The 27,779-nt window shown below is 39.5% G+C and overlaps 11 protein-coding genes and 1 pseudogene across 11 annotated transcripts; 6 read left to right on the top strand and 6 right to left on the bottom strand.

The window, feature by feature from the left end:
- The first annotated feature begins 23 nt into the window (after window positions 1-23).
- On the top strand, window positions 24-5,163 carry LOC128732375 (uncharacterized). The gene is made up of 4 exons (XM_053825625.1): window positions 24-426; window positions 2,146-2,152; window positions 2,430-2,783; window positions 4,743-5,163. The coding sequence occupies exons 1-4, from the start codon at window positions 24-26 to the stop codon at window positions 5,161-5,163; spliced, it is 1,185 nt and encodes a 394-aa protein (XP_053681600.1).
- Window positions 1,775-2,149, bottom strand: LOC128732785 (histone H2A). Its single transcript, XM_053826161.1, has one exon. It carries the CDS (start codon window positions 2,147-2,149, stop codon window positions 1,775-1,777), a length of 375 nt encoding a protein of 124 aa, XP_053682136.1.
- On the top strand, window positions 2,410-2,787 carry LOC128732788 (histone H2B). The gene has a single exon (XM_053826163.1). It carries the CDS (start codon window positions 2,413-2,415, stop codon window positions 2,785-2,787), a length of 375 nt encoding a protein of 124 aa, XP_053682138.1. The 5' UTR covers window positions 2,410-2,412.
- Window positions 4,100-4,373, bottom strand: LOC128732786 (histone H4-like; annotated as a pseudogene).
- Window positions 5,164-9,263: 4,100 nt separating the features above from the next.
- LOC128732782 (histone H1-like) lies at window positions 9,264-9,977 on the top strand. Its single transcript, XM_053826157.1, has one exon. It carries the CDS (start codon window positions 9,264-9,266, stop codon window positions 9,915-9,917), a length of 654 nt encoding a protein of 217 aa, XP_053682132.1. The 3' UTR covers window positions 9,918-9,977.
- Window positions 9,978-11,569: 1,592 nt separating this feature from the next.
- On the bottom strand, window positions 11,570-11,944 carry LOC128732784 (histone H2A). Its single transcript, XM_053826160.1, has one exon. The coding sequence runs from the start codon at window positions 11,942-11,944 to the stop codon at window positions 11,570-11,572; it is 375 nt and encodes a 124-aa protein (XP_053682135.1).
- Window positions 11,945-12,192: 248 nt separating this feature from the next.
- On the top strand, window positions 12,193-12,579 carry LOC128732787 (histone H2B). The gene has a single exon (XM_053826162.1). The coding sequence runs from the start codon at window positions 12,205-12,207 to the stop codon at window positions 12,577-12,579; it is 375 nt and encodes a 124-aa protein (XP_053682137.1). The 5' UTR covers window positions 12,193-12,204.
- A 1,166-nt stretch (window positions 12,580-13,745) lies between these two features.
- On the bottom strand, window positions 13,746-14,069 carry LOC128732789 (histone H4). The gene has a single exon (XM_053826164.1). It carries the CDS (start codon window positions 14,055-14,057, stop codon window positions 13,746-13,748), a length of 312 nt encoding a protein of 103 aa, XP_053682139.1. The 5' UTR covers window positions 14,058-14,069.
- Window positions 14,070-14,414: 345 nt separating this feature from the next.
- On the top strand, window positions 14,415-22,200 carry LOC128732374 (uncharacterized). The gene is made up of 3 exons (XM_053825624.1): window positions 14,415-14,817; window positions 16,557-16,618; window positions 21,763-22,200. Exons 1-3 carry the CDS (start codon window positions 14,415-14,417, stop codon window positions 22,198-22,200), a joined length of 903 nt encoding a protein of 300 aa, XP_053681599.1.
- On the bottom strand, window positions 21,123-21,437 carry LOC128738792 (histone H4). The gene has a single exon (XM_053834179.1). It carries the CDS (start codon window positions 21,432-21,434, stop codon window positions 21,123-21,125), a length of 312 nt encoding a protein of 103 aa, XP_053690154.1. The 5' UTR covers window positions 21,435-21,437.
- Window positions 22,201-23,954: 1,754 nt separating the features above from the next.
- Window positions 23,955-24,329, bottom strand: LOC128738774 (histone H2A). The gene has a single exon (XM_053834137.1). The coding sequence runs from the start codon at window positions 24,327-24,329 to the stop codon at window positions 23,955-23,957; it is 375 nt and encodes a 124-aa protein (XP_053690112.1).
- Window positions 24,330-24,583: 254 nt separating this feature from the next.
- Window positions 24,584-24,967, top strand: LOC128738785 (histone H2B). The gene has a single exon (XM_053834165.1). It carries the CDS (start codon window positions 24,593-24,595, stop codon window positions 24,965-24,967), a length of 375 nt encoding a protein of 124 aa, XP_053690140.1. The 5' UTR covers window positions 24,584-24,592.
- The last annotated feature ends 2,812 nt before the right edge of the window (window positions 24,968-27,779 follow it).

Genomic DNA, 27,779 nt, shown 5'->3' with positions numbered 1-27,779 from the left:
TTCGTTTCAAAACCAAAAACAGCATGGCTCGTACAAAGCAGACTGCCCGTAAATCCACCGGAGGAAAGGCTCCTCGCAAGCAGTTGGCCACAAAGGCGGCTCGCAAAAGCGCCCCAGCAACTGGAGGAGTGAAGAAGCCTCACCGTTATCGTCCAGGAACAGTGGCTCTGCGTGAAATCCGTCGTTACCAGAAGTCCACTGAGCTTCTGATCCGCAAGCTTCCGTTCCAACGTTTGGTTCGTGAAATTGCCCAGGATTTCAAGACCGATCTTCGTTTCCAGAGCTCGGCTGTCATGGCCCTGCAGGAAGCCAGCGAAGCCTATCTAGTCGGTCTGTTTGAAGACACCAATCTGTGTGCCATTCATGCCAAGCGCGTCACAATCATGCCAAAGGACATCCAACTGGCTCGCCGTATCCGTGGCGAACGTGCTTAAGGCAATCGGCTTTCGTTTGATCTCATATTGCAACAAAAGGCCCTTATCAGGGCCACATATAAGTTTCATGAAGAGTTGAATTAGTTTTCCTATTTACAACCAAACTGAACCCAGTTTGCCTAACACTTGCAATTTAAAATCGTCGAACGACGATGGAACTATCAAATTTCAAATTTTATTCAGTTTCCAATCGAATTTCAAATTATAGAAATCCGAACGACAACGAAGGAGTTAAACTTCAAATCCAACTAAAAGTGCAATTAAAATAATTCACTAGACACATTCGAAGCTTGTTTGAAAACTTCAAGTATGAAATGAAAGATATCAGTCTGGTCGTATTAAAAATTAAAATTGATCGCAATGATTTTACCTTCATTATTCGCTTCGCTTAGATTTAAAATTTGACTGCTACTAGGTACATAAACTTTAAAAAAAATATTTCTGGAAATATTGGAAATCTAGTTTGTAAATAGTTTTGAGCTTTTAATATGTCTACGATAAAAGTAGATAGATATTCTATTACTTAATTGCTCAAGAAGGATCCAAGCCAGTTGGTATTCTATAGAAAGTCTAGTGACGTCAACATCTGCTTTACGAGACTTACAAAGTCAAAACCAAGAGATTTTTTGCGTACACGGCAATACAGGTTGTTTTCATATTTATATTCGTTCCAGTTGGTGGCCTAATGAAAATATGAGTTTAAAAATATTGAGTTGATCTGAGTTGTGGTCCGGAACATGTTCCAATTAGTGATCCGTTAATCGTTCGATTAATTCAACTAATCGAATAACTCATGGAATATTAGAATAATTTTTAATCGAATACTGTCAGCATGAGTAGTTGAATTAATGGAATAGTTCAATGAGTACGAATAATGCACGTTAATCGTTCGATTAATCGAATTAATCAAAGAAATATTCGAATATTTTAAATCGAACACCACTAGCACGAATAGTTAAATTAATCGATTAGTGCAGATAACGCTCATCGATTAATCGGTAATCGAATAATTGAAAATTTCGGTCATCACTAGTTCCAATATGCTTATGAAAAATTTAAAATAATGGTAACCTGAACCAAGGTACTATTAAGTAGTAAATGGAATTCAAACTGCATAGCTGATAGTAGTTTTCCATTTAATACGTAAAGAAACGAAATAATACGTCTGAAAATAAAATTGCTAAGCGGATTGTAACGCTCAAATGACAAACTATTAATGTTATCAGTAAATTCAATATTCTTCAGTGTAGAGAAAATAATTTCCAACTCATCATATATGGATTTGTTCGTCCTTATAAGGACGGTTTGTTGGTTTATAGCAGAAATCGGTCGAAAAATATTTAGGCCTTCTTTTCGGTCTTCTTGGGCAGAAGGACGGCCTGAATGTTTGGCAGGACACCTCCCTGAGCAATGGTGACTCCAGACAAGAGTTTATTCAACTCTTCGTCATTGCGGATGGCCAATTGCAGATGACGGGGGATGATTCTGGTCTTCTTATTGTCACGGGCGGCATTTCCTGCCAATTCCAGCACTTCAGCTGCCAAGTATTCCATCACGGCAGCCAAATAGACGGGTGCTCCGGCACCGACACGCTCGGCATAGTTTCCCTTTCTGAGCAGACGGTGAATACGGCCTACTGGGAACTGGAGACCAGCACGAGACGAACGGGACTTTGCCTTTCCCTTAACTTTTCCTCCTTTGCCGCGTCCAGACATGTTGTAAGAGGGTTGTAGTTTACGTTGTTACGTTTAGTCGAAATAACGTTAGACTGATACCTGATCCTCGAATCACCCCTTATTATATATCCAGGCAGATGGCGATTATCGACCAGGGGGTTGAACCTCGTAGGTAACGGAATGGCAGAATTGGAAAAAAGGGACGGACTTCAAAGCCGGTTCTTTTTCTGTATATAAGGGGCACTACCGCTAGCAAACGCTATCAGTTTTTGTTAGGAAAGCTAAACTAAAAATCTGTCGAAATGGCACCGAAAACCAGTGGAAAGGCAGCTAAGAAGTCTGGCAAGGCCCAGAAGAACATCGCGAAGGGAGACAAGAAAAAGAAGAAGCCACGCCGCAAGGAGAGCTACGCCATCTACATCTACAAGGTCTTGAAGCAGGTCCACCCCGATACCGGTATCTCCTCGAAGGCCATGAGCATCATGAACAGCTTCGTCAATGACATCTTCGAACGTATTGCTGCAGAAGCTTCTCGTCTGGCTCACTACAACAAACGTTCCACGATCACCTCTCGCGAGGTTCAGACCTCCGTGCGTTTGTTGTTGCCAGGAGAATTGGCCAAACACGCCGTCTCTGAGGGTACTAAGGCTGTCACCAAGTACACGAGCTCCAAGTAAATTTAGAGTGACGCTTTCAATCATTCGCAAATCGGCCCTTTTAAGGGCCAACAATTCATCATTGAAGAATTATTCGAACTTTCTCATAATCATTCGGAAACAGTTATATTCCGTCGGTTTTATCCCGAAAATTTGCTTGAAATAATATAAACCAGTTCTATGTGGGCTCATTCTTGCAATGTAAGTCGCTAATTTCTTTTACTGACTCAATAATGATATTCATTTTAAATTGTATTATATTTTTTCATACTATTCATTATTCAGATATGTAAGTTTGGCATAGGGCGTTCCAAAAAATGCGAGCGTCACGAAAAAGTGATAGATTTTGAGCGATCTGTTTCGTGCTAGAAACGTTCAACACTTGTTTTTCGAGCTCTAAGATATAGAGAGGCCACAGACAGTAGAATCGTTTGTTTGAGATACCACATATGTGCTTTTGACACAACTGTTGGAAAATAAAAATCTAATTTTCGTGGAATATTTTTAACCCCAACTAATAGGGGTTATTTATGGTCCCCGAGGATTCAAAACTGCCAAAAACTCATGAAAATTGACTCATATCAAATGGCGCTTATGCAGTTTCTCAAATGATTAAAAAAAATTAATTATATCCCACAAATTATTTTTTTGCCACCTTGATTTTTCAAGCCAATTTCAAAGGGGCGCGGGTTACAAAAACTCTGAAAATAATTTGTAATGGCTTTATTATGTTTCTTTTTGTTGCGGAAGAATAAATGCTTAATGAGAAAAATGTAGATTCAGGCGAACTGATCAATTCTTGATATTAGGCCAAAGATATAGACTTAGATATGGTTTAACCAATTACATCACTTTTTATTATCAAAATCAAGAAAGCTGGTAGTTTTGATTAAACAAGAAGTTGGGTACAACTTCGAAACATAGAAACTTTATTTTGAATCTTGTACAAATCAAAAGAGTTAGAGTCAGTAGGATCGTAGCAACTGATCCTGCCATTGTGCTGTACTCTCAATAACGGAATGTAGCACCTAGGCTTTGCTATGCTTTTACAGATCAAAAGTGTTTGAATAGTTTTTGAATGATACCAAATTTTAAGGACTGGAAAGTTTAACGTGACTCCTACATTTAATTTTAGGGAAAGCCAGAAATATTTTGCTTGAAACAATCGCAAATATATAAAATATTTTGAGTGCTATATTTTAGAGAGAAAATTTCAAATCTTCAGTTATTGTTTGGTGGCTCTTAAAAGAGCCTTTTATGAGAATTTTTTCGATTCGATTCGATCGATGAGTTGATTAACCGCCGAAACCGTATAGGGTACGTCCTTGGCGTTTCAGCGCATAGACCACATCCATGGCGGTGACGGTCTTCCGCTTGGCGTGTTCAGTGTATGTCACAGCATCACGGATCACGTTTTCCAGGAAAACCTTCAGCACACCTCGGGTTTCCTCGTAGATCAGACCGGAGATACGCTTGACACCTCCACGACGAGCCAAACGGCGGATGGCGGGTTTGGTGATTCCCTGGATGTTATCACGAAGAACCTTGCGATGCCGCTTGGCGCCTCCCTTTCCGAGTCCTTTGCCTCCTTTACCGCGACCAGTCATTGCGATTGATTGTGAATCTTTCGTTTAACGAATTATTTCAAACTGAGATGCCGAGGTAGCGTTCGCTTGGGTTTTTATATATTTTTAGGTAAGCAAAGTATTTTCCCCTGTATGATCATTTACATTCTATGTATTGAGATGTATATGATGATGATGCTCACAGGCAGAATAGTAAAATTCCCCTTTATGCTTTGCTTTATGCTTTGTATATTTTCTGTATATGTTGAGCAGATGTTTGTGTTGAAAAAGTAGCGGGGAAAACCCGTTTGTGTTGATCCGCTCTGCGACTATAAAAGGGACTGTTTGCCTGGCTTGGCTTCATCATTTTGAATTCTTACCTGTTTTTGGAAAGTATCAAACATCGTATTGAACTACCGCTATGGCCCGTACCAAGCAGACCGCTCGTAAGTCCACCGGAGGAAAAGCTCCCCGTAAACAACTGGCCACGAAGGCAGCTCGCAAGAGTGCCCCGGCCACCGGAGGAGTAAAGAAGCCTCATCGTTATCGTCCAGGAACGGTCGCTCTGCGTGAAATCCGTCGTTACCAGAAGTCCACCGAACTCCTGATCCGCAAGCTTCCGTTCCAACGTTTGGTTCGTGAAATTGCTCAGGATTTCAAGACCGATCTGCGATTCCAAAGCTCGGCCGTTATGGCTCTGCAAGAGGCCAGTGAAGCCTACTTGGTTGGTCTGTTCGAAGACACCAATCTGTGCGCCATCCACGCCAAGCGTGTGACCATCATGCCAAAGGACATCCAGTTGGCTCGTCGTATCCGAGGAGAGCGTGCTTAAGTTTGTATGCCATTTCAATTGATCTCAGCACATCTGTAAATGTACAAAACGGTCCTTATAAGGACCAACAATTCTGGTTTATCAAGAGTAATTAAAAGGATTCCTATCGCAATTTTTTCAATTTGTTAGAATCGAATACATAATTACACACGCTGAACTTAAATTCCTAATAATGCAGCAACGCCTCGATATAAAGCAACTTCGATATAACGTACCTTATATAACGTATTTTAGTAAATTGGAAAAAAATTAATCAATTTTCATTGTGTGACCTAACAAAAAGCACAGCCTAGGTGCTACATTCCGTTATCGAAACTTGACCTTCTGTTTTTTATACGACAGCCAGCCAGCTGTTTGAGTGCAGGACAATTGCAGGGCCAGTTGGTACGATCCTATTGACTCTAACAGCCTCTCCCAGTCGAGATTCGAACATACGATGACTGGCTTATTAGGCCAGCGTCATACCTCGAGATCAACTAGGAGGCATAACCAGGGTATCACCTATTAGCAAAGATACTCCCAACGACTGTATACTGCATAATGTAATCTGTAAATTAATTAATATCTTCAAGGGAAGCGTTTGGTACGGGAGGTCCACGCTTTCTTCCTTCCCCTTGATTTCAATGAGTTGAATGGAATTAAGTATCATTTCTAGTTCCACTTAATTCTTTGAAATTCTCTGCGGTACATGCTGTGCGCAGTTGGCCTGGCCGTTGACAAGAAAAATGATTGACTCAAGTAATCGTCATTTTCCAGGATGCCTTCAAGTATTGGCTGCGTTAGTGTGAGATAAGATAAGATAAGAATTGACGAAGGGTACTTCCGTTTCAAAAAAAAAAAAAAAAAAATATTGTAAATGCCTGACCTCATTTTAAGGTCAAGACAAAAAAACGTGGTTGGTCTATGTTGCTAAAATTTAATAAAAATGGGTCAAAAATAGGTTGAACATAATTAATGAATTGTTTTTCTACGATTGCAACCATTGCACAGTGGTGTCCAATAGGGCAAAAAACCTAAAAATTTCCTAGTGTCTTTTGTTTTCATTTTATCATTTATGGTCTTCAGCACTTTTGTTCGTATGAACATCTTCCTTAATCTAAAACTGTCAAAAGTTAGTCATTGCTTACCATAATGAAAATTAAAAATAACTTTTTTGTGTTAGGAAATATAGAAATATAAGAAATATAGTTTCTTCGGCAAAGCTGTAAATATTGTAAAAACATGCAACTTTTATGAAGAAATAAAATATCTATCTTTATCGAGTGCTGAACTATAGGGCATATTCTTTGAAATTTCTTAAAAAATTAGTTTTTCATTCTTAGCTTTTGTTAGTTGCATTATACAAGCATACATTGTTCTAGGCAATTATCGATAATGCACAAGCTTGAAAAAAAGCTTCTTGTCCAGGCTTCAGGTTATTCAAGAATATGAAAATTGAAAAACTTAACTTCAGTTGCCAAGGAAACCTGTTGTTCGGACGCCGGCATGGGGACGTTTACATTTTACGAACTAGTGTGCCAACATTTTCCAAACCAGGAAGCCAACTGATGGCTTGCAGCAGCACAACTTTACTTACTGGTCTTGTATATGTTGATTCGCTGTTTTCACTGCTTTTTAATTACGCCTTTTGGTCAGTTTCCACGGTGCTCGACTCGTTCATCAACCTTATCAGATCGCCGAAGTAGTATTTATGGTACTTCCTATTGTCAGGCCATTTGCGACTTCTAATTAACTCGGGGTGATACTCAGCCACCCATCTACGTCAAAAACGGTCAGCATAAATCTGAGAATGCTGGTAAGCTGCGCGACAATTCAGCTTCTGTTCATCAAATTCGTGGTCAAACTGGATGGAGTTATTTCGACCTAGCAGCAACATATTTGACGATAATGGTCCAGGTTCCAGGGCATAATCTGTGGCATGTGTCAGCATTCGATTGTTGATAATATTCATCACCTCACACAAATCAGCTCACAACACTAAATCCGCTGGATGACTTTCTCGCAGCATTGCACGAAGGACACACGTCACGAAGCACACACGTCACGAAGCGAACCACACGCTTCCAGCATCCTCCATATTGGGGACCACCAGGTGGAATATATTTCCACTCCACGCCTCGTACGCTTGAATATTCCTTAGTCCCGTTATCGGTCATGATACACTGCGGTAAGCCCCGAATGGACATGAGACAACGGATAGCCATTATACAGCAGCTGGTGTCAAGCGATGGAACAACTTCCAGGTGTACAGCCCTGGAAGTTAAGCAGGTGTATAACACCACCCAACTTTTTTCCTCACGTCGGCCAACCTTTACACACAAAGGACCAAAATAGTCGATCCCCGTACTGGTGAACGGGAACACGAATGGAGTCGTCCTTTCAGGAGGAAGATTTCCCATTTGTGGAACTACAGGCCGGACTCGATTATCCGGGGATTCGATTAACCGGGGATTCCATTATCCGGGTTTTTAGACTCGATTATCCGGGTGAAAAAAAAATTAATTTTGTTCGATGATTTATTTTAACCCTAAATGTTATAGTTTTCATGCTACATGATGATTCTTACTTGACAATTATCGATTTAGCTCCCTAAAGCTACAAAATTCTTTTCTAATATCCCTTTTATCGGCGAACAAAACAAAAAAAAACCTGTGATAATAAAATCAATTTTTTTACTTAAAAATCATCATCATCATGATCATCATCATCATAACACACAAAAAAAAATCAGTGGAAAAAATCGTAAGAAAGGTATTTTCTGACTTTTGGGAAGATGGATCAATACAAAATAAAACATTTGTGATACCTAAAAGTAAAAAAACTTGACATACCAAAAAAAAATTGTTCCAAAAATAATGATTCGATTATCCGGGCTGAAAATAAAAATGAACACCCGGATAATCGAGTCCGGGCTGTATCGGCTTCAGAGGTAAGGCTCTAGGCACCTTACACAAGACATCGTATTCCGATTTGGGGTCATTTGTTAGTTGTTTCATGGCAAATTTATGAAATATCACATGATATAGATCTCAAGGTTTGCTCAAAATTCAACTTTTTTTGAACCTGATAGACCCCATGGCGCGCGAGGGGCCCATTGTTTCGAGGTATCAAAAGTGTAATTCTTATTTTTTAACCATTTTCAACCTATTAAGCGCAAAAGTTCCAATATTTTAAGACCTCGTGTTTGTAGTGGTCCCGTTTCAGCGAAAATTACTCATATTCTTTTTAGTTTTGCTTATTAGTTTTGATAAAACTGAGATTCCATATTCACGTAGTAAATGAAATATCTTGTGAAAAAAATGTCAAGATTTTTTATGATAGTTAAACAAATTTCGCAAAGTTTAGACTTTCAGAAACTTTTGCTAATCTGGTCAGTCTGATGAACTCGAATAGGAATAGAAAGAATTCTATAATGATATGGCTCCAGCAAAAGCATGCTGTAATATATAAAATTAGAAATTCTATTCTCAATCTCAAAAGGAAAACATAAATGAGTAATACAATGTTTTATTTCTAAGAACTTTATGCAGTTAAAATAATTTTTTAAATAAAATCATTTTCTTCAAACCATGAAGTGTAACTTACGGGCATCAATGTGCCAGCACATATAAGCGCCAATTGTTTGCACTTCTAGCTGTAGTGTAATAACTTAGGTGTCATATTTTTTATTGAAAGAGAAGAAAACATATTTGTTTTTTAATTACCAAATTTAAATTTAGCACATTTAATTCGTCAATATGCAAAAATCGAATGTTTTTAAACAATACTCAGGTTGTAACATAGATACAGCAAACAGGAGAGCTTATTTCAATGGTACCTTCTACAAAACATTTGAACTTTTAATCATTTTTGGATGGTTCATACATATTTGATCCTATTCAAATAAATCCTTTATCAAAAAAATGTACAGTTTTTATTAATAAAGAGGTTTAAAAAAGTTATATTTAAAAGATATGTTCTACAGACTTAACACTCTTTTACTATCTTTGTCAATGCTTTCCCAAGCACGGACGATGTAATCACGTACCTGCTATAAAATAGTGATCGCATCTATTCTAGATAGTTATCTTACCGTTTTGAAAATCATCAAGTGAAGTAGAATGGCTGACACTGTTGCTCCTGTTGCTGCTCCGGCCGCGGCCTCTCCGGCTAAGGCACCAAAGAAGGCCAAAGCCTCCAAGGGAGACGCCAAGAAACCGAAGAAGCCATCGACTCACCCTCCAGTGAACGACATGGTTTTGGCCGCCATCAAGACCCTCAAGGAACGTAACGGTTCCTCTCTGCAGGCCATCAAGAAGTACATCGCCGCCAACTACAAGTGCGACGTTGCAAAGTTGGCTCCGTTTCTCAAGAAGGCTCTGAAATCGGGCGTCGAAAAGGGAAAGCTTGTCCAGACCAAGGGAACTGGCGCTTCCGGTTCGTTCAAGATTAAGGCCGACGCTAAGAAACCAGCAGGTGAGAAGAAAGCGGCAAAGAAACCAAAGAAGGAGACCAAGGCTAAGAAGCCAGCTGGCGAGAAAAAGGTTGCCAAGAAACCAAAGGCCGCCGCTGCCAAGAAAACTGGCGAGAAGAAGGCTAAGGCCGCGCCGGCCAAAGCTGCCAAGAAGGCTGCTGGAGTGAAGAAGGCCGCTGCTCCCAAGCAGAAAGCCACCAAACCGTCGAAGACCGCCGCCAAGAAACCGAAGACCCCGAAGCCAAAGAAGGCCGCTCCGGCTAAGAAGGCAGCCCCGAAAAAGGCTGCTGCCAAAAAGTAAATTTTGAACTACATTACCAGAATCTGGTACTATAACAAACAGTCCTTATAAGGACTACAAAAGTTGTGTATGAAGAATAGTTAAAATATTTTTCTTGGTTGATTTTAGAAACATTTTCATACATTATTGATGTGTGGGCTGTGAATGTTCTCCTTACATCGACAGCGCTTTCTAATGACCCTACGGGTGCCGCCAGAGTACAAGCGACATGCGACGCGACGCGACATTTCTTGCTGTTGTTATACGCGCAGCCCTTTTTCACCCGAAGCAAGACTGTGCATTTAGCAACATGAGAGCAAAGTCGTATCGCGTTTACTCTGTACGGGGCCTTAGTTTAGCCATTTTGCTTGGTAAAATATTTAGTTACATTTTATGTACCGGATAAAAATCAGCTTGTAAACATGAGAAATATGATAACGAATCAAACTATTTATATTAGTAGGCCTAAAATAAGTCATTTTTCTCGAATTTTTTTAAAGAACACCTTTTAGCTGAAAATTTATATATTTGTTACGGTAACTTCTAATTGTATTGTAATATATTTTGTATCTAAAAAGTAACGAAAATAGCTACTATAGTTGGTCCACGCGACACTTCTAAAATAAGGCGTCTTGCTAGAGCACGATAGGTATATATGAATTCATCGGAAATCAAAAAACCAAAAAGTAATAGGTATCGATATAATACCTATAATAAATTACCTTTACGAAAGAGTGGATTATCGTGATAAAATGGCGGCTTCTCAAACACAAACAATCGTAAACATGTTACTCTTAAATTTGCTATTGTATTACAGTAATGACTGGATTTTGTCACCCCCATGATAAATTTAAGGGTGACAAAAACAGGACAGTTATAAAATCGGGTAGTTTTTCAATTTTTATTTTTTTGCAAATAAAAGTAAGTAAAAGTAAGACAGAAAATTTATTTTTCAAGCAGTAAGAGAGAGCAAAACAATGTTCTACAAAATTTTTGAGAATATTATTATAAAGAACTTTGCCAAAGAAAGTAACCTTCTAGCTACTATAGTTGTGGAGATAAGAGAGAACTTTTGTGGAAACTGCAAGATAATCAATTTATTGAATACAGTTCTTTTCACAGTGTTTTAACACATTTGACATATTTGAAAATTATTTTCTAGATAATTCAAAAGCGTGACAAACTCGGGAATGACAAAATCAGGTCAAAAACGTGACAAAATCGGGTTACCACTGTAGTTGGCTAGGAAATACCTTCGGTTAATTTCTAGAAAATATTTTTAGAAAATTTGTGTTATACCTATTTAAAGCAGATCGATTTACCCGTTTTCGAGAAATCTTGTTCACCGACTTAAAAAACATAGTTTTGAACAAAAGGCGTTCTAAATTTCGCTTTCCTTCAACTGCTCTGAAACGTCTTTACAAATATGCATATAGGAAATATTTGACAGATTGGCATGAAATTTTCTATGTGTGTACTTCAATATATGTAGTCTCACTACGATCATGGAATTGGAACAAAATTTTCTAACTGTATATGACCCTTTAAATGATAAAGGGTGAAAAATGACGGCTGTAATGCAGAAAACAATTTTCAACTCTTCGTATAGAGACTTGTTCGCCCTTATAAGGACGGTTTTTCGAAGTTTCCAGGCAAGGTCGATCAACAAATATTTAAGCCTTCTTTTCGGTCTTCTTGGGCAGAAGGACGGCTTGGATATTTGGCAAGACACCTCCCTGGGCAATGGTGACACCAGACAAGAGTTTGTTCAACTCTTCGTCATTGCGGATGGCCAATTGCAGATGACGGGGGATGATTCTGGTCTTCTTATTGTCACGGGCAGCATTTCCTGCCAATTCCAGCACTTCAGCTGCCAAGTATTCCATCACGGCAGCCAGATAGACGGGTGCTCCGGCACCAACGCGCTCGGCATAGTTTCCCTTCCTGAGCAGACGGTGAATACGGCCTACTGGGAATTGGAGACCAGCACGAGACGAACGGGACTTTGCCTTTCCCTTAACTTTTCCTCCTTTGCCGCGTCCAGACATGTTGTAAGAGGGTTGTTGTTTACGTTGTTACGTTCAAATGAAGTAGCGTTAAACTGATACCTGATCCTCGAATCACCCCTTATTATATATCCAGGCAGATGGCGATTACCGACCAGGGGGTTGAACCTCGTAGGTAACAGAATGGCAGAAGTTGAAAAAAGGGACGTACTTCGGAAGGGGTTCTTTTTCTGTATATAAGGGGCACTACTGCAGGCAAAGGCTATCAGTTTTTGTTAGGAAAGCTAAACTAAACTATCGAAATGGCACCGAAAACCAGTGGAAAGGCCGCTAAGAAGTCTGGCAAGGCCCAGAAGAACATCGCGAAGGGAGACAAGAAAAAGAAGAAGCCACGCCGGAAGGAGAGCTACGCCATCTACATCTACAAGGTCCTGAAGCAGGTCCACCCGGATACCGGTATCTCCTCGAAGGCCATGAGCATCATGAACAGCTTCGTCAATGACATCTTCGAGCGCATTGCCGCTGAGGCCTCCCGTCTGGCTCACTACAACAAACGTTCCACGATCACCTCTCGCGAGGTTCAGACCTCCGTGCGTTTGTTGTTGCCAGGAGAATTGGCCAAGCACGCCGTCTCTGAGGGTACTAAGGCTGTCACTAAGTATACGAGCTCGAAGTAAATTCTTCGAACTTTGCAGTTCTTCATACGAAAAATCGGCCCTTTTAAGGGCCAACAAATCATAATCGAAGAAGTATTTGAATTTCTCACTGCTATTACCTCATTAACCTATTGAAGTCTTCTAAATGAAAGCATATCGTCATATCGTGTATGACGGTTTACTGAAGTATTTTCTTCAAAATTATGTACAAGTTTTTAAATTAGATTTAGTTACCTCATAAAAGTTACTACCTTCATCGGCCGTGGCAATTAGGCGTAGAATAAACGCAAAATTCAGTATAACATTATTCGCATACTAGCGAACTCAGTAACATTTTTTTATTTTTGAAAAACGAATACCTACCTTGAATAAATTATTGGCGATTCACAGAACAGAAGTGGAAGTTCGAGCAAAACCTGGCAGCTACGCTCTGGCAGCGATATGCTTGTTTATCGCCAGAAGTTGATGGTAATGCGTTTGCTTCTAGTCAGTATGCTAAAAAAATGTTAGCAACATTTTCTCGAATATTTATGGAGGATAAATTTGCATAATCCATCGCAAGAGACCGTAAATCGAATGTTACCATTAAAACAATACAAATGTCCCTTTAACTACATAAAATAGTTATTACTCATTACTGCCTTATAATGGTTTGAAAATATACACGTAACATACATATTTACAGACTATTTAATGAAATTATATCGGATTTCCGTCTCATTAAGTTAGTTGTGTCTTCGAATGTTCTGTTTATTGAATTACCTACTTGAAACATGTTAAGCTTAGTAACTTACTTTATTTTTGGCACTTTAATTTTAAGAACTAAAAACATACACGGAAAAAATTTGTCACGTCAAAATTACGTGAAAACATAGGTAATTCTCATTCGCCTCACTTTTTATATATCGTTCACGTGAATTGTTAGTTGCTTGCACTCATACAAACCGGTTTACGTGCGATTCCAATAAATTTTATCAACTTTTCCATTGACTAGCAACAGTAGCACAGATAAATTACTGTACAGAAGTTTACATCATTTTCCACGTGAATGCGACGTGTCGATTTTTGTACAGTGTAAGAAACTGGACCTTTTAAACAACAATTTCAGTTTGAGAAAATATATCAACTCTCCAGAGACTGGTTTGTTGGCCCTTAGAAGGGCCTTTTGTTGGAATTGGGATAGTGGTTTAACCGCCGAAACCGTACAGGGTACGTCCTTGGCGTTTCAGCGCATAGACCACATCCATGGCGGTGACGGTCTTCCGCTTGGCGTGTTCAGTGTATGTCACAGCATCGCGGATCACGTTTTCCAGGAAAACCTTCAGGACACCTCGGGTTTCCTCGTAGATCAAACCGGAGATACGCTTGACACCTCCACGACGAGCCAAACGGCGGATGGCGGGTTTGGTGATTCCCTGGATGTTATCACGCAGAACCTTGCGATGCCGTTTGGCGCCTCCCTTTCCGAGTCCTTTGCCTCCTTTGCCGCGACCAGTCATTCTGATTGATTGTGAATCTTTCGTTTAACGAATTATTTCAAACTGTTATGCCGAGGTAGCGTTCGCTACGGCTTTTATATTTTTCTAACTAAGCAAAATAATTTCCCCTCTAAGATCTTTTACATTCTATGTATTGAGATGCTCACAGGCTGAACAGTAAAATTCCCCTTTGTGCTTTGCTTTATGCTTTGTATATGTTCTGTATATGTTGAGCAGATGTTTGTGTTGGAAAAGTAGCGGGGAAAACCCGTTTGTGTTGATCCGACTATAAAAGGGACTGTTTGCCTGGCTTGGCTTCATCATTTTGAATTCTTACCTGTTTTTGGAAAGTATTAAACATCGTATTGAACTACCGCTATGGCCCGTACCAAGCAGACCGCTCGTAAGTCCACCGGAGGAAAAGCTCCCCGTAAACAACTGGCCACGAAGGCAGCTCGCAAGAGTGCCCCGGCCACCGGAGGAGTAAAGAAGCCTCATCGTTATCGTCCAGGAACGGTCGCTCTGCGTGAAATCCGTCGTTACCAGAAGTCCACCGAACTCCTGATCCGCAAGCTTCCGTTCCAACGTTTGGTTCGTGAAATTGCTCAGGATTTCAAGACCGATCTGCGATTCCAGAGCTCGGCCGTTATGGCTCTGCAAGAGGCCAGTGAAGCCTACTTGGTTGGTTTGTTCGAAGACACCAATCTGTGCGCCATCCACGCCAAGCGTGTGACCATCATGCCAAAGGACATCCAGTTGGCTCGCCGTATCCGAGGAGAGCGTGCTTAAATTTACCGGAATAAACGCCATTTTGAAAAACGGTCCTTATAAGGACCAACAATTCTCGTCCCTCAAGAGTAAATACGATATTTTCAGTCGGAGAACTCTCTTTCTCTTTTGAATATATTCTACAAGTGATGGAAATATAGTCTAAAACAAAAAAAAAATGAATAAAATAATTATTTCCGTGCAGGAAGAAAGTGGTTGTGTTAAATGTATTTTAATAACACCTCAAATCTTGCTTCAACATAAAACACTATTCATATGTATTTTGATGGCATAAAAAATTTGTTATGGTAAAATCGATTGACTCTGCAAGTTGAAATTCAAATTTTTGTCAAGTCAATAATTTTTTTAAATGGTTTTATTCATTTTCATGTTCAAAAGCTACTATATAAGTAAGTTAAAGTTTTTTGGAAAATGTTTTGTACTTGGCTGCCTTATACCGAGTTGATGGTCAAATAAAAATTGACATCACTACGGATCCCTGCCTTGTCTTGTCCATCATTTTCGAAAGAAATTAATCTAAATGTAATGCTTGACTATTGTAATTATGCAAAGAATTGCAGGCAACTAACTGACGTAAAACAGCAAATGAAACATTCAAAACTATTCTCGGATAAGAGAGTCGCTAATTTTCCTCACTTTGAGAACTGCTGCGTAACGTCACATGCACAAATATCCCTTCAGCCCTGTTTCCGAGCAAGACAACAGTTCCGAACAAATTCTCTCAGTATATGGATGCAATCTGGTGGCAAAAGGAAATCGTGGGCGCCCACTTTTCTATGAAGTTTCACTTTCAGGACATCAAATTGGACCAGATTTGCTGTTTAAAGGTGATTTCGGTTGAATGTAAGGGGTGGTTTTATACTTCAACACAGTTGTTTACGTTCAGGACATCAAATTTTACTTACTTAAATTTCGTTTATTATTTACATTTCTTACATTTTCGTTTCCTGATTAGTTTATGTGATTCAGCCTTATTTTTAACCTAGCTTTACATCTTTGTTGCATTGTTGGCGTGTAACAATTTTGTACATTAAGGATGACTTATTGTTTCCAAGTTCTAGTTTTTGCTGTTGTTTGAAATTGTGTTTCTCCTACTTAACCTAATTTCTTTAGCAATTTAGAACTACGTGTACAATTCAAGGACTTCAGAATTGAGATATTTTGCTTTGAATTTATCACAATCTTGTGATTTTTTGTTCAACAGTATCTATCGACGTTAGTTTGTGAATCAATGATGTGCTGGTCCATGGAGAAACATTTAAAATCATCTTTATGAATTTATTTTGTATGGTTTGCAGTTTATTCTTGTGAGTTTTAGAGCAGATTTCCCAGACGGGCATGGCATATTCGATGACAGGGTAGATTATTTGTTTATAGATTGCTCTTTGATTTTTAATTGAAAGCTTGGATTTCCTGTTGATTAATGGGTATAGGGCTTTTAGCAGAATGCTACATTTGGGCACTGTTTTATCAATGTGGGATCTAAATAGTAGTTTTTTATCTAATGTTAAACCTAAGTAAGCCTTATTTGACCAGCATGTCGGAAAGCCACTTATTTCAATTTTAACACTTTCTGGCGGTAAGATCCTAGGGGATTGGGAATGGGAAAAGATGATCATCTTCGTTTTTGCGCCATTGATGCAGATTTTCCAGCTGTTCAAATACACTAGTAGGGCGTTTAGACCTGTTTGCTGCTTCCTGGTCAGTGCCTTGATCATCCTACCTTTGTAGATCACTGCAGTATCATCTGCGAACTGGGAAAGTATACCATCATTCAGAAGTCTCGGGATGTCGTGAGTATACAGGTTGTACAATATAGGGCCAAGGACGCTACCTTGTTGGACGCCTTCGTTACAGTTGAATTCATCGGATAACGTATTATGGACAGATACTTTGAAAGACCTTGCTGCTAAGTAGTTTATTACGATTTTACACAGATATATCGGGATGTTGAGTCGATAGAGTTTAAATGTAAGGCCGTCATGCCAAACGTTATCAAAAGCTTTCTCTACATCTAGTAGTGCCATGGCAGAGTGTTTTGTTTTGCTTTATTATGTTGGTGACCCTCATCAACTCATGGTGGATCGGCCCTTCCGAAAGTCGAACTGTTCATCCGGTAAAATGTTGGTGTAGACAAAATCTAGCAGACGATACTGAATGAGTTTCTCAAACAACTTCGACGTTGCTGACAGAAAGCTAATGAGGCTATAACTCTTGTTAGACGTCGGATCTTTTCCAGGTTTCAATATAGGTATGACTTTAGCTATTTTCCACGAAGTGGAAAAATAGCTAAGCTCAAGGCAACTGTTAAAAATCATTTCAAGGTGTTTATAGAACTGAGTGCTGAGATGTTTGAGCTCAATATTGAAAATACAGTCAAAGTCTGGGGCTTTCATATTCTTGCAAGCCTTGATTGTGGTTTTGATTCATCTGCAGTGATTCTTTACTCAACGTTAGAAACTACGGGTAAGCTTTCTATTGTAGCAATGACCAATCAGCTACCTCAATTTCATGAGAACTCCTCATATTTTTCCCAAGGTTATGGGAGCAAACTATGTTCTGCCCTATGGCATTAGCTTTCTCAACCGGAGTAACCAGTAAATTCGCATCATCTCTAAGGGGAGGGATTGCTTTGGGTTTGTTTTTTAATAACTGATAAAACTTCCAGAAGGGTCTAGAGTAGTTATCAAGTTTGCTAATGTGTTTGGAGAATTCGCTATTCCTAAGCTCATCTACTCGTGCCCTGATTACATTGGTAAAGGTGTGGATCTCTACCTAGCTGACATCGAAGGAGGTATCGACAATGCCATGAATTAAGAAGAAACATAATGAACTGGTTGCTATGGACATCAGCAAAGCTTACGACAGAATATCAAACAACCCAAGCAGCACACTTATGACATTTCTAGTTGTAGCAACTTATTAATGACTGAAAATAGTCGCATATCGGTTGCCATAACTGGGTTGCAACAACTGTGCTAGTAGGGAAGGCGATTTTTCGACAACTTGAACGATGGGGCATCTCCGGGTGCGTGTTACAGTATGTGCGAAGCTTCCTCAAGCAAAGATTCTTCCAGGTGGCAATCGGAGGCGCATTATCTGACTGAATGGAACAAACCAATGGCGTTCCACAAGGTTCGATATTGGCAGTGACTCTCTTCGTTATCGGTATGGACTCTATCTTCAACAGGATCCCAATAGGAGCGAAAATATTCGTCTACGCTGACGACATAATTCTGCTCGTTTCCGGACTGAATGCCAAGGCTGTTAGGATGGTACTTCAAAAGACTGTGAAGAGTGTATCCATTCGCAGTGGCGGCCGAGATGAGTTTCTCTTAGTGATGTCCGAAATTTTCAATTATTCGATTACCGATTAATCGGCGAGCGTTGTCTGCACTAATCGATTAATTCAACTATTCGTGCTAGTGGTATTCGATTACAAATATTCGAATATTTTTTTCATTTATTCGATTAATCGAACGATTATGAACGATTAGCTGGCATTATTCGAGGATTATTCGCATTCATATTATTTCCTTTGAACTATTCGATTAATTCAACTACTCGTACTGGCAGTATTCGATTAAAAATTATTCGAATATTTTTATAGTTATTCGATTAGTTGAATTAATCGAACGATTAACGGACATCACTAGTTTCTCTATAGCATCGCAAAAATCTACACCTGCACATCTGCCCAAATTATGAAAGTTTTGAAACCGATGCCAGGGTCATCAAGAAGAAATGCAAGAACCGTATACAACTGTTACGAACTCTCGAACGGAGGATTCCAGGAGGAACAAGGAAGACACTGTTGTACATCGCCAAGGCTACTATCCTTCCGGTGCTTTTCCATGGATGGGGGATGGTCGGCAGAAGCCAGAATGGTGTCCTCAAAATAATATAACCGGTCAACAATGATATCCTGCGAATAACTTCCGGAACATTCTGGACCAGCCCGGTGTTGGCACTATGTGCCGAATCCGGAGAATTGCCTTTCCAGCTGTTAGCATGTCAGAAACTCGGCGCCAAATTCTCCAAGCTGGAGGAAAAGAAAGCATTGTCAAACTTCGATGGAGTATGGCCGATAGCCAACCATGCTGAGTTAACTTTCACGAATCTTACTAGCAAGGAGTTACCACCGGTGGATCCCTTCCCGGTGCCAATCAGGAGGAACTGGAACTCTGCAGTACCGATAACAGACTGGTCGATTAAAGTTCAGTTGAAAGTCGGTGAGGCACCAAGTAAAGCTAGGGTGCTGTTCACGGCTTTAGAATGAGGGAAATTCAAGGATTTCGGGCACGTGTTCACGGATGGCTCTCTTGATGAAGATGGCCGAGCGGGTTTTGGCATTGTCAACGGAATCAACAATCGATATCGACGGATTCTTGATGGTTCTATCTTTTCTGCGGAAGCTAAAGCGATTGTTCTTGCCAAAAAAGTCCGGATTCACGGATTCAGCAAGCTGTGTCTACAATTCACGGGAACATCACCAACCATCCTTGGATCAGAGCAGCTCAAATTGAAATGGAAGGAAAGGATACTGTTTTGTGCTGGATACCAGGGCATACTGGAATCCCAGGAAGCACTGAAGCTGATGCGATGGCCAACAAAGGAAGGGAAAGCGGAATAATCAACCCCAAGATGCCAGCAGTAGACAGGATTCGATGGTGCAGAAAGGCCCTGGAACAAACGTGGGAATCGGAATGGTTCGAACCTCGGGATGTAAAACTTAGGAGGATAAAACCATTTACGTTGGCATGGAGGGACAGGATGGAACGGAGTGGGCAGAGGATCTTGACCCGGTTGTGAATTGGGCATACCCGGATGACACATGGCTGGCTGATCGAGAAACGAGATGAAAACACGTGCCTGCATTGTGGAGTGCATCTCTCAGTGGAACACATCCTCACCGAGTGCCAGGAATATGAGGTGATTAGAAGAAATCTTAACTTAGAATGCAATACAGTAGGATTTCGAATTTGGCAACAAATGCGTGTCGCCTATGTTACCAAAATCGAAACCGTGCCAAAATCGAGACCCTTTTTCGATATGAAAAAATTTAATGTAAATGCTTTAGAAGTTGACTAAATATCATTAATCAACGATTGGAACCATTTTATGTTTAAAAAGTCCGACAAGAGCTATCCGTCCGGTGCAAATAACTTATTGACACCCTGCGGTAAGACGTAGTCCTACGGCAATAAAAATTTTATTGTTCGAAACCACATAATTTTTTTTCATGAACATACTAGGGCATCATTTTTTCGTCATTTAAAGCATGTATGCGAAAACTGATTGATATTTAAGCATATTTTGGGCAGAGAAATATCTTGTGTTGCCAAAAACGGATACATTTGTTGCCAAAATCGAACCATGCCAAATTCGAAATCCAACTGTACTTGCAAAATATTATGCTTTGATCAAGATAGGGAAGACAAAGTGTTGAAGTTCGTTAAATTAGCAGGCATTGATAAGAAGATATGATGAGTTATGTTAACTTTTACTGTTAATCGTTCTTTTCAAGAGCCGAATGACCCTTCAGGTTAAAGGTTCTATAATGAAAACCAAACCATAAAAGAATCTTCGACCTGTTAGAACGAGGAGATTTTGTCACCTTTGTGCCTAAAAATACCTCGTTCGATTGGTGCAAAAAATTTAAACGATCGGGAAACCGCTAAGCTATTAGCGTTCAAAACCTATCATTTTTCGTGACGCTCGCATTTTGGATTTTTCGAAATGACACCCTATCCCAAACTTTGCCGTAAGACGTAGTCCTACGTCGACAAATCTAGCTGGCTTTTGAGACGATAGATTCGATATATTTTGATTGTCATTTGACATTTTCATCTTATGCAGTATACTCTATTTTGGGTGAGAGGAATAAATGTTCACGGAACAGTTATGATATTTGGCAAATGAAGATGCTTTTTTAATAGCAAGAAAACTAATGTAGATGTGTGCTTGTAATATGTTAATATGTAAAATTGTCAAAAGTTTTTAAACTTATAATTAATGCGAGGTGGTAATTATATGAATAAATATTTTAGGCGTTTGAGCATGGTCGAAGCTATTATAGTAGACTGAAACATTACACCGAGAAAGAATAGCGAGTAATAATTTCATCAAAAAAGTCAAAACCTAGAAATAAAAGTAGTGCCCAAAACAGTACCTGTACTCTATTTTTACGTTCAATCGGAAAAAAGTTTAATATGAGAAAATTGTTATAACTCTTCATTCAACGAAATTGGTGGCCCTTAGAAGGACCGTTTGTAATTTTGCATTTGGATAAATTGTTTAACCTCCGAAACCATAAAGAGTACGTCCTTGGCGTTTCAGCGCATAGACCACATCCATGGCGGTGACGGTCTTCCGCTTGGCGTGTTCAGTGTATGTCACAGCATCGCGGATCACGTTTTCAAGGAAAACCTTCAGCACGCCTCGAGTTTCCTCGTAGATCAGACCGGAGATACGCTTGACACCTCCACGACGAGCCAAACGGCGGATGGCGGGTTTGGTGATTCCCTGGATGTTATCACGCAGAACCTTGCGATGCCGTTTGGCGCCTCCCTTTCCGAGTCCTTTGCCTCCTTTGCCGCGACCAGTCATTCTGATTAATTGTGAATCTTTCGTTTAACGAATTATTTCAAACTGAGATGCCGAGTTAGCGTCCGCTAGGGTTTTTATATATTTTTAGGTAAGCAAAGTATTTTCCCCTGTATGATCATTTACATTCTATGTATTGAGATGTGTATGATGCTCACAGGCAGAATAGTAAAATTCCCCTTTATGCTTTGCTTTATGCTTTGTATATGTCGAGCAGATGTTTGTGTTGGAAAAGTAGCGGGGAAAACCCGTTTGTGTTGATCCGACTATAAAAGGGACTGTTTGCCTGGCTTGGCTTCATCATTTTGAATTCTTAACTGTTTTTGGAAAGTATCAAATATCGTATTACACTACCGCTATGGCACGTACCAAGCAGACCGCTCGTAAGTCCACCGGAGGAAAAGCTCCCCGTAAACAACTGGCCACCAAAGCAGCTCGCAAGAGTGCCCCGGCCACCGGAGGAGTAAAGAAGCCTCATCGTTATCGTCCAGGAACGGTCGCTCTGCGTGAAATCCGTCGTTACCAGAAGTCCACCGAACTCCTGATCCGCAAGCTTCCGTTCCAACGTTTGGTTCGTGAAATTGCTCAGGATTTCAAGACCGATCTGCGATTCCAGAGCTCGGCCGTTATGGCTCTGCAAGAGGCCAGTGAAGCCTACTTGGTTGGTCTGTTCGAAGACACCAATCTGTGCGCCATCCACGCCAAGCGTGTGACCATCATGCCAAAGGACATCCAATTGGCTCGTCGTATCCGAGGAGAGCGTGCTTAAGTTTGTTCGCCATTTCAATTGATATCAGCACATCTGTAAATGTACAAAACGGTCCTTATAAGGACCAACAATTCTGGTTCACCAAGAGTAAACAGAAGTTTTCATTCAGAAATGTTTTGATACCACATAGTCGAACAGGCCTCCCAGTTGGTCTCGAGGTATAATGCTGGCCTAATAAGCCAGTCGTCGTATGTTCGAAATTCTACTGGGAGAGGCTGTTGGAATCAATAGGATCGTTGCAACTGGCCCTGTTTTCTAACAGCTGGCTGCGAAGTCTGTTGTAGGTATAAAAAACAGAAGGTCAAGTTTCGATAACGAAATGTAGCACCTAGGCTTTGTTATGTTTTAGTCAAAATTTCATTTGAACCTTAGTATTCCTATACAGTGAAATCTGAAGACAACATTTTAATATGTTCTTTATACTTGCTGTTTGTAGAAGTGTCATATTGTTTGATCGTGATACATTCACGTTGTAATGTGTATTCAATAATGATTAAGACACAAATTGGCTTGAAAAAATCCCATTTAGGGGAATGTCGTCGTGGTCGGGCCATCTTTTGGGCCTCAAATCTCATTTCAAAAGAAATTTGGAAATTTAACAAAGGTCTAAATACAAAGGTCTAACTACGAACTATTAATAAGACCTTTGTTAAATTTCCAAAGTTTCTTTTGAAATGAGATTTGTCGACCAAAAGATGGCCCGACCAAAAGATGGCCCGACCACGACGACATTCCCCTACACATTTTGTCGAGTATTTTGGCGCCTCCCTTTTCGAGTCCTTTGCCTCTCTTACCGCGACCAATAATTGTGATTGAGGGCTGCTCCGAGTAATCGATTAGAACATGGAATAATCGAATAATTTGTAATCGAATACTGCGGGCACAAGTAATCCCTTAATCGAATAGTTCAATGGGGATAAAAAAAATGCGAACAATCCTCATTAATCGTTAAGATTCTCCTATTAATCGAATTTTTAAACAAAATATTTGAATATTTGTAGTTGAATACTACTAGCACGAATGCTGAACTACTCGATTAGTGCATACAACGCTAACCGATTAATCGCTAATCAACAAATATTTAAAAAAGTTTTTTTCCCTCCGGTGTTGGGCCATTGAAGGGGGGGAAGGCAAAAAAACAGAGAATTTTTTATTCGAGCAAAAAAAATATGGATTTTAGCCATTTTTACTTAAAGTTTAAACGTGAAAACCAAATCTATTTTTGCTTTTAATGAGTACGTTGTTATTTTTAATGCAAAAATCGACGAACAAAAGGACAAAAACGAAAGAAAATTTTTTTGGCCGAGTTTCGGAAATTCCGCTGTTTGAATTTCCATTTCTATTTCGTGATAGAAGCGTTATCTCAACTCGTACACTCATTTTTCGAGCTTTTCAGGCGGTAGATCAGTCCACAGACAATTGATTTTATAAAAAAAATCAACTCATATCCAACAAATTATTTTTTGCCCCCCGATTTCGATGATTTGCAATGGTCTAATTGAAAATTTCAGACATCACTGATAGAAACAATTAAATTTCCTAAAACAATTATTGCTACGGATTTGTCAAAACAGTTTAGCAATTTTTGTTGGTTAGATTGCAATATTTCACGCTTCAAATTCTTAATTTTTGAATAAACGATTCAAAAAACGAGAGAAAAGTGTAGGAAAAAAACTTCAACTCATCATATACGAATTTGTTCGTCCTTATAAGGACGGTTTGTTGGTTTATAGCAGAAATCGGTCGAAAAATATTTAGGCCTTCTTTTCGGTCTTCTTGGGCAGAAGGACGGCTTGGATGTTTGGCAGGACACCTCCCTGAGCAATGGTGACACCAGACAAGAGTTTGTTCAACTCTTCGTCATTGCGGATGGCCAATTGCAGATGACGGGGGATGATTCTGGTCTTCTTATTGTCACGGGCGGCATTTCCTGCCAATTCCAACACTTCAGCTGCCAAGTATTCCATCACGGCAGCCAGATAGACGGGAGCTCCGGCACCAACGCGCTCGGCATAGTTTCCCTTCCTGAGCAGACGGTGAATACGGCCTACTGGGAACTGGAGACCAGCACGAGACGAACGGGACTTTGCTTTTCCCTTAACTTTTCCTCCTTTACCGCGTCCAGACATGTTGTAAGTATTAGAGATTTATAACGTTATTCCGCAGAAATGATATAGCGTTAACTGATGCTTGAATCGCAGTTTACCATTTGTTTTATACCGTAAAACATGAAAACTATCGTTCAGGAGGTGGAGCTACGTAGGTAGTAGAATGGCAGAAGTTGAAAAAAGGGATGTCCTTCGCGTTCGTTCTTCGCTTGTATAAAAGAGCAACTACCTAGGCAAAACATCATCAGTTTTTGTAAAGCAAGCTATACTTAAACATCGTTAGAATGGCACCGAAAACCAGTGGAAAGGCCGCTAAGAAATCTGGCAAAGCCCAGAAGAACATCGCGAAGGGAGACAAGAAAAAGAAGAAGCCACGCCGTAAGGAAAGCTATGCCATCTACATCTACAAGGTCCTGAAGCAGGTCCACCCCGATACCGGTATCTCCTCGAAGGCTATGAGCATCATGAACAGCTTCGTCAATGACATCTTCGAGCGCATTGCCGCTGAGGCCTCCCGTCTGGCTCACTACAACAAGCGTTCCACGATCACCTCTCGCGAGGTTCAGACTTCCGTGCGTTTGTTGTTGCCAGGAGAATTGGCCAAGCACGCCGTCTCTGAGGGTACTAAGGCTGTCACTAAGTATACGAGCTCCAAGTAAAATCTTCGAACTTTACAGTTCTTCATACGAAAAATCGGCCCTTCTAAGGGCCAACAAATTTATAATTGAAGAAGTATTTGAATTTCTCACTGCGTTTACCTTATTAACCTATTGAAGGTCTTCTACGTGAAATTCATTATCATATCGATTTTGCGGGAGTATTTTCTTCAAAATTATCCTTTTGTAATGATTCTTGTTCAAGTTTTCATATTGAACTTAGTTGCCTAATAAAAGTTACCTTAATCAGGTATTTGTAACTACACGCATAGAATAAATCGGGAATTGTTCCCGAAACACCCTCCATTTTATTAAAATAACCCTATCAAGTGACTACCAATTTCTCGCTCAATTGTATTCTAGCTTTCAACAAACATTCAAAATACAACTTATAGCATGTTTTGTAGGGTTGTTTGACACTTTTCAACTTGAACCATGATTGCCTCAAGGACATATAATCTACCAAATAAATGCTATATTGTATGCAAAACCGCTCCACGAGATATCTGAGTATCTTACAGAGTGCAAAAACCAAAAACTTGTGTATAAGAACTGAAAAATCAATCAAAAACTATGGACCGACTCTATTGTGTGTGTAAGCTGGCGAAATCGGGGCATTACTGTATTACTGTTGTAATAATATTCCTATGCAGGAGCCGATTCGGGATTCTTAGGCTGTGAACCATTTCGCGCAATTTTTAACTTTTTGGTTAAAATTTGACAGTACGATGGTTTTTCGAAAATAACCCTACTCAGGAGCATGGTTAGTTTTAACCAAGTTCTGAGAGCCAATGAGATATGCACAGGTGAGGAAGAGAGCTTCGATGTGTTTCACTGATTTTTCGTTGCATTTGTTTTACATTATATGGATGCTTATCGCATAATAAATTTGTTCAAACAACCCGGGTTGAAATGAGATGAATTTTATCTATCAAATGAAAGCAAATGAACATCAAAAATTCATCCGATTTTAACTTGAACAGAATAAATAATATTTTCATCCTCACCTTATATGCTCTCATTGAGCAAAAAACTATCAATCCGTCAAATATGAAATGGTTCACATCCTGAACTAATTTTAATCACTCAAGGAGAAATAACCATCGAACTGTCAAATTTTAACCAAAAAGTTGAAAATTTCGCGAAATGGTTCACAACCTTAGTGTCTACAGACTACTACAGTCACGGTTTCGGATGACGCGTACATTGGCCTGTAATTGCAGCAAACTAACTGATATGAACATAATCGATTATTTGTTGGAAGAAAACAATCAACTTGTTTCATACGGATTTAAAAAAGCCGAATAAATAATTATTTGAAACAGCCATATCACGGTCCCTTAAGAAATGCCAGATTAACTGTTGTACCACGTGACATATGGCCACTATCTGTGGAAATTATGAAATTAGAAACAATTTTTTTGGTCTCAATTTGGAGAAAATGACATTGAAACACAAATAGTTATGACCATTTCAGTTAACTTTGGCGTTAAAAATAATGAAGACCTTAGAAAAGTTAACGGGATGATACAAACATTTAAAATTTAAAGGCAATCTGAAAAAACACACACACATATACTCTTTTTGAACCCGTTAAGCCACAAGAATTTTGCCAATGAAAACAACAACGAACAATCTGTATGGTCTCTACACCGCGCGTCGCGAATCTTATAGCATTCCTCTTTGGTTTCAATTTCCACCTGCGCCCTGGAGTTGGGGATGCTAAACCACATTGGGTCGGCGGGGGGAAACGGTATAAATTGAACTCTGACGCAAGTGAGTGATTCATTCAGTTTTAATCATCTATTGAGTAGGGATCTTCCTGTTTACGATAGTTTCTTTCATCTGGCAGGTTCGGTCATCGCATCGGTGAAACTTAGAACAACAGCTAATTTTAATAGTGTTGACCTTAAATGATCTGTTCCTAGTTCCTACGTCGAAGCTCTTAAGTGTGAAATATTCCGCATTCTGCTGTGTTCAAATCCAGGTGTCGTTTCTGTCGATGTGTGAATTATTTCAATTGAAGCTGTGCCACCGAATTGCTTCTATTCGTATTCACATGGTCAATAAAATATGAAAAAAATATTTGAAATCAATTTGTAACTTAAGTTGTATGTAAATTGTGCGATGTGAAGATTTTTATGGTGAAACAACGAAGCGAAGCGAGACTTCAAGGTTTCGTTCTTCGAGGTGAAAGTAATATAGAACACGGAACAAGTTCATTCGATGGCAAGGGAAAAACTCATAATATGCAGACATAAAGGAAATACTGGTAAGAGAAATCATAGAAATAAAGCAAGTGTAGTTTATAAACCACACTACAAAAAATCGAAAACTGCCCAAAAACGGCAACTTTCGTGATTTTAAACATCATACATATTTCGTGGTTTTCGCAAAAGTTGTATTTTAGGAAAATTCATTAATGACCTAATGACGACGGCTTACTTTCATATGTTTTAATTTAATGATAGGTTAATGTTGCGATTTTTAGGGCTTATATCGAGTAACTTTTTGGTGCTGGTCACTTGAAAGTGAAAGTCATTTTCCTCGAAACCATGTTTTTAGCTAGCGGTACGTCTATCTCAGAATCTAGTGAACCGATTTGGCTGAAACTTTTTTTCAGCATTTAAAAATAAATTACCTAAACTGTTTCGTAGCCGTTTTTTGATATCTAAATGTTTAATTTTTTAAGAACTCTTAATTGGCGATTTTTGATGACAAAATACCTTTCTTTTGGAAAAATTGCCACCATTTTGGTAATTTTTCGAATTTTCAAAAACCGCTACGTAACAATTTAGGTATTGACTTAAAGCTT

This window comes from Sabethes cyaneus, chromosome 1, assembly GCF_943734655.1.
Source record: "Sabethes cyaneus chromosome 1, idSabCyanKW18_F2, whole genome shotgun sequence".
Classification (NCBI taxonomy): Eukaryota; Metazoa; Arthropoda; class Insecta; order Diptera; family Culicidae; genus Sabethes; species Sabethes cyaneus.
The sequence above is the reverse complement of the archived record's forward strand: the minus strand, read 5'-3'. Positions and strand labels throughout refer to the sequence as shown.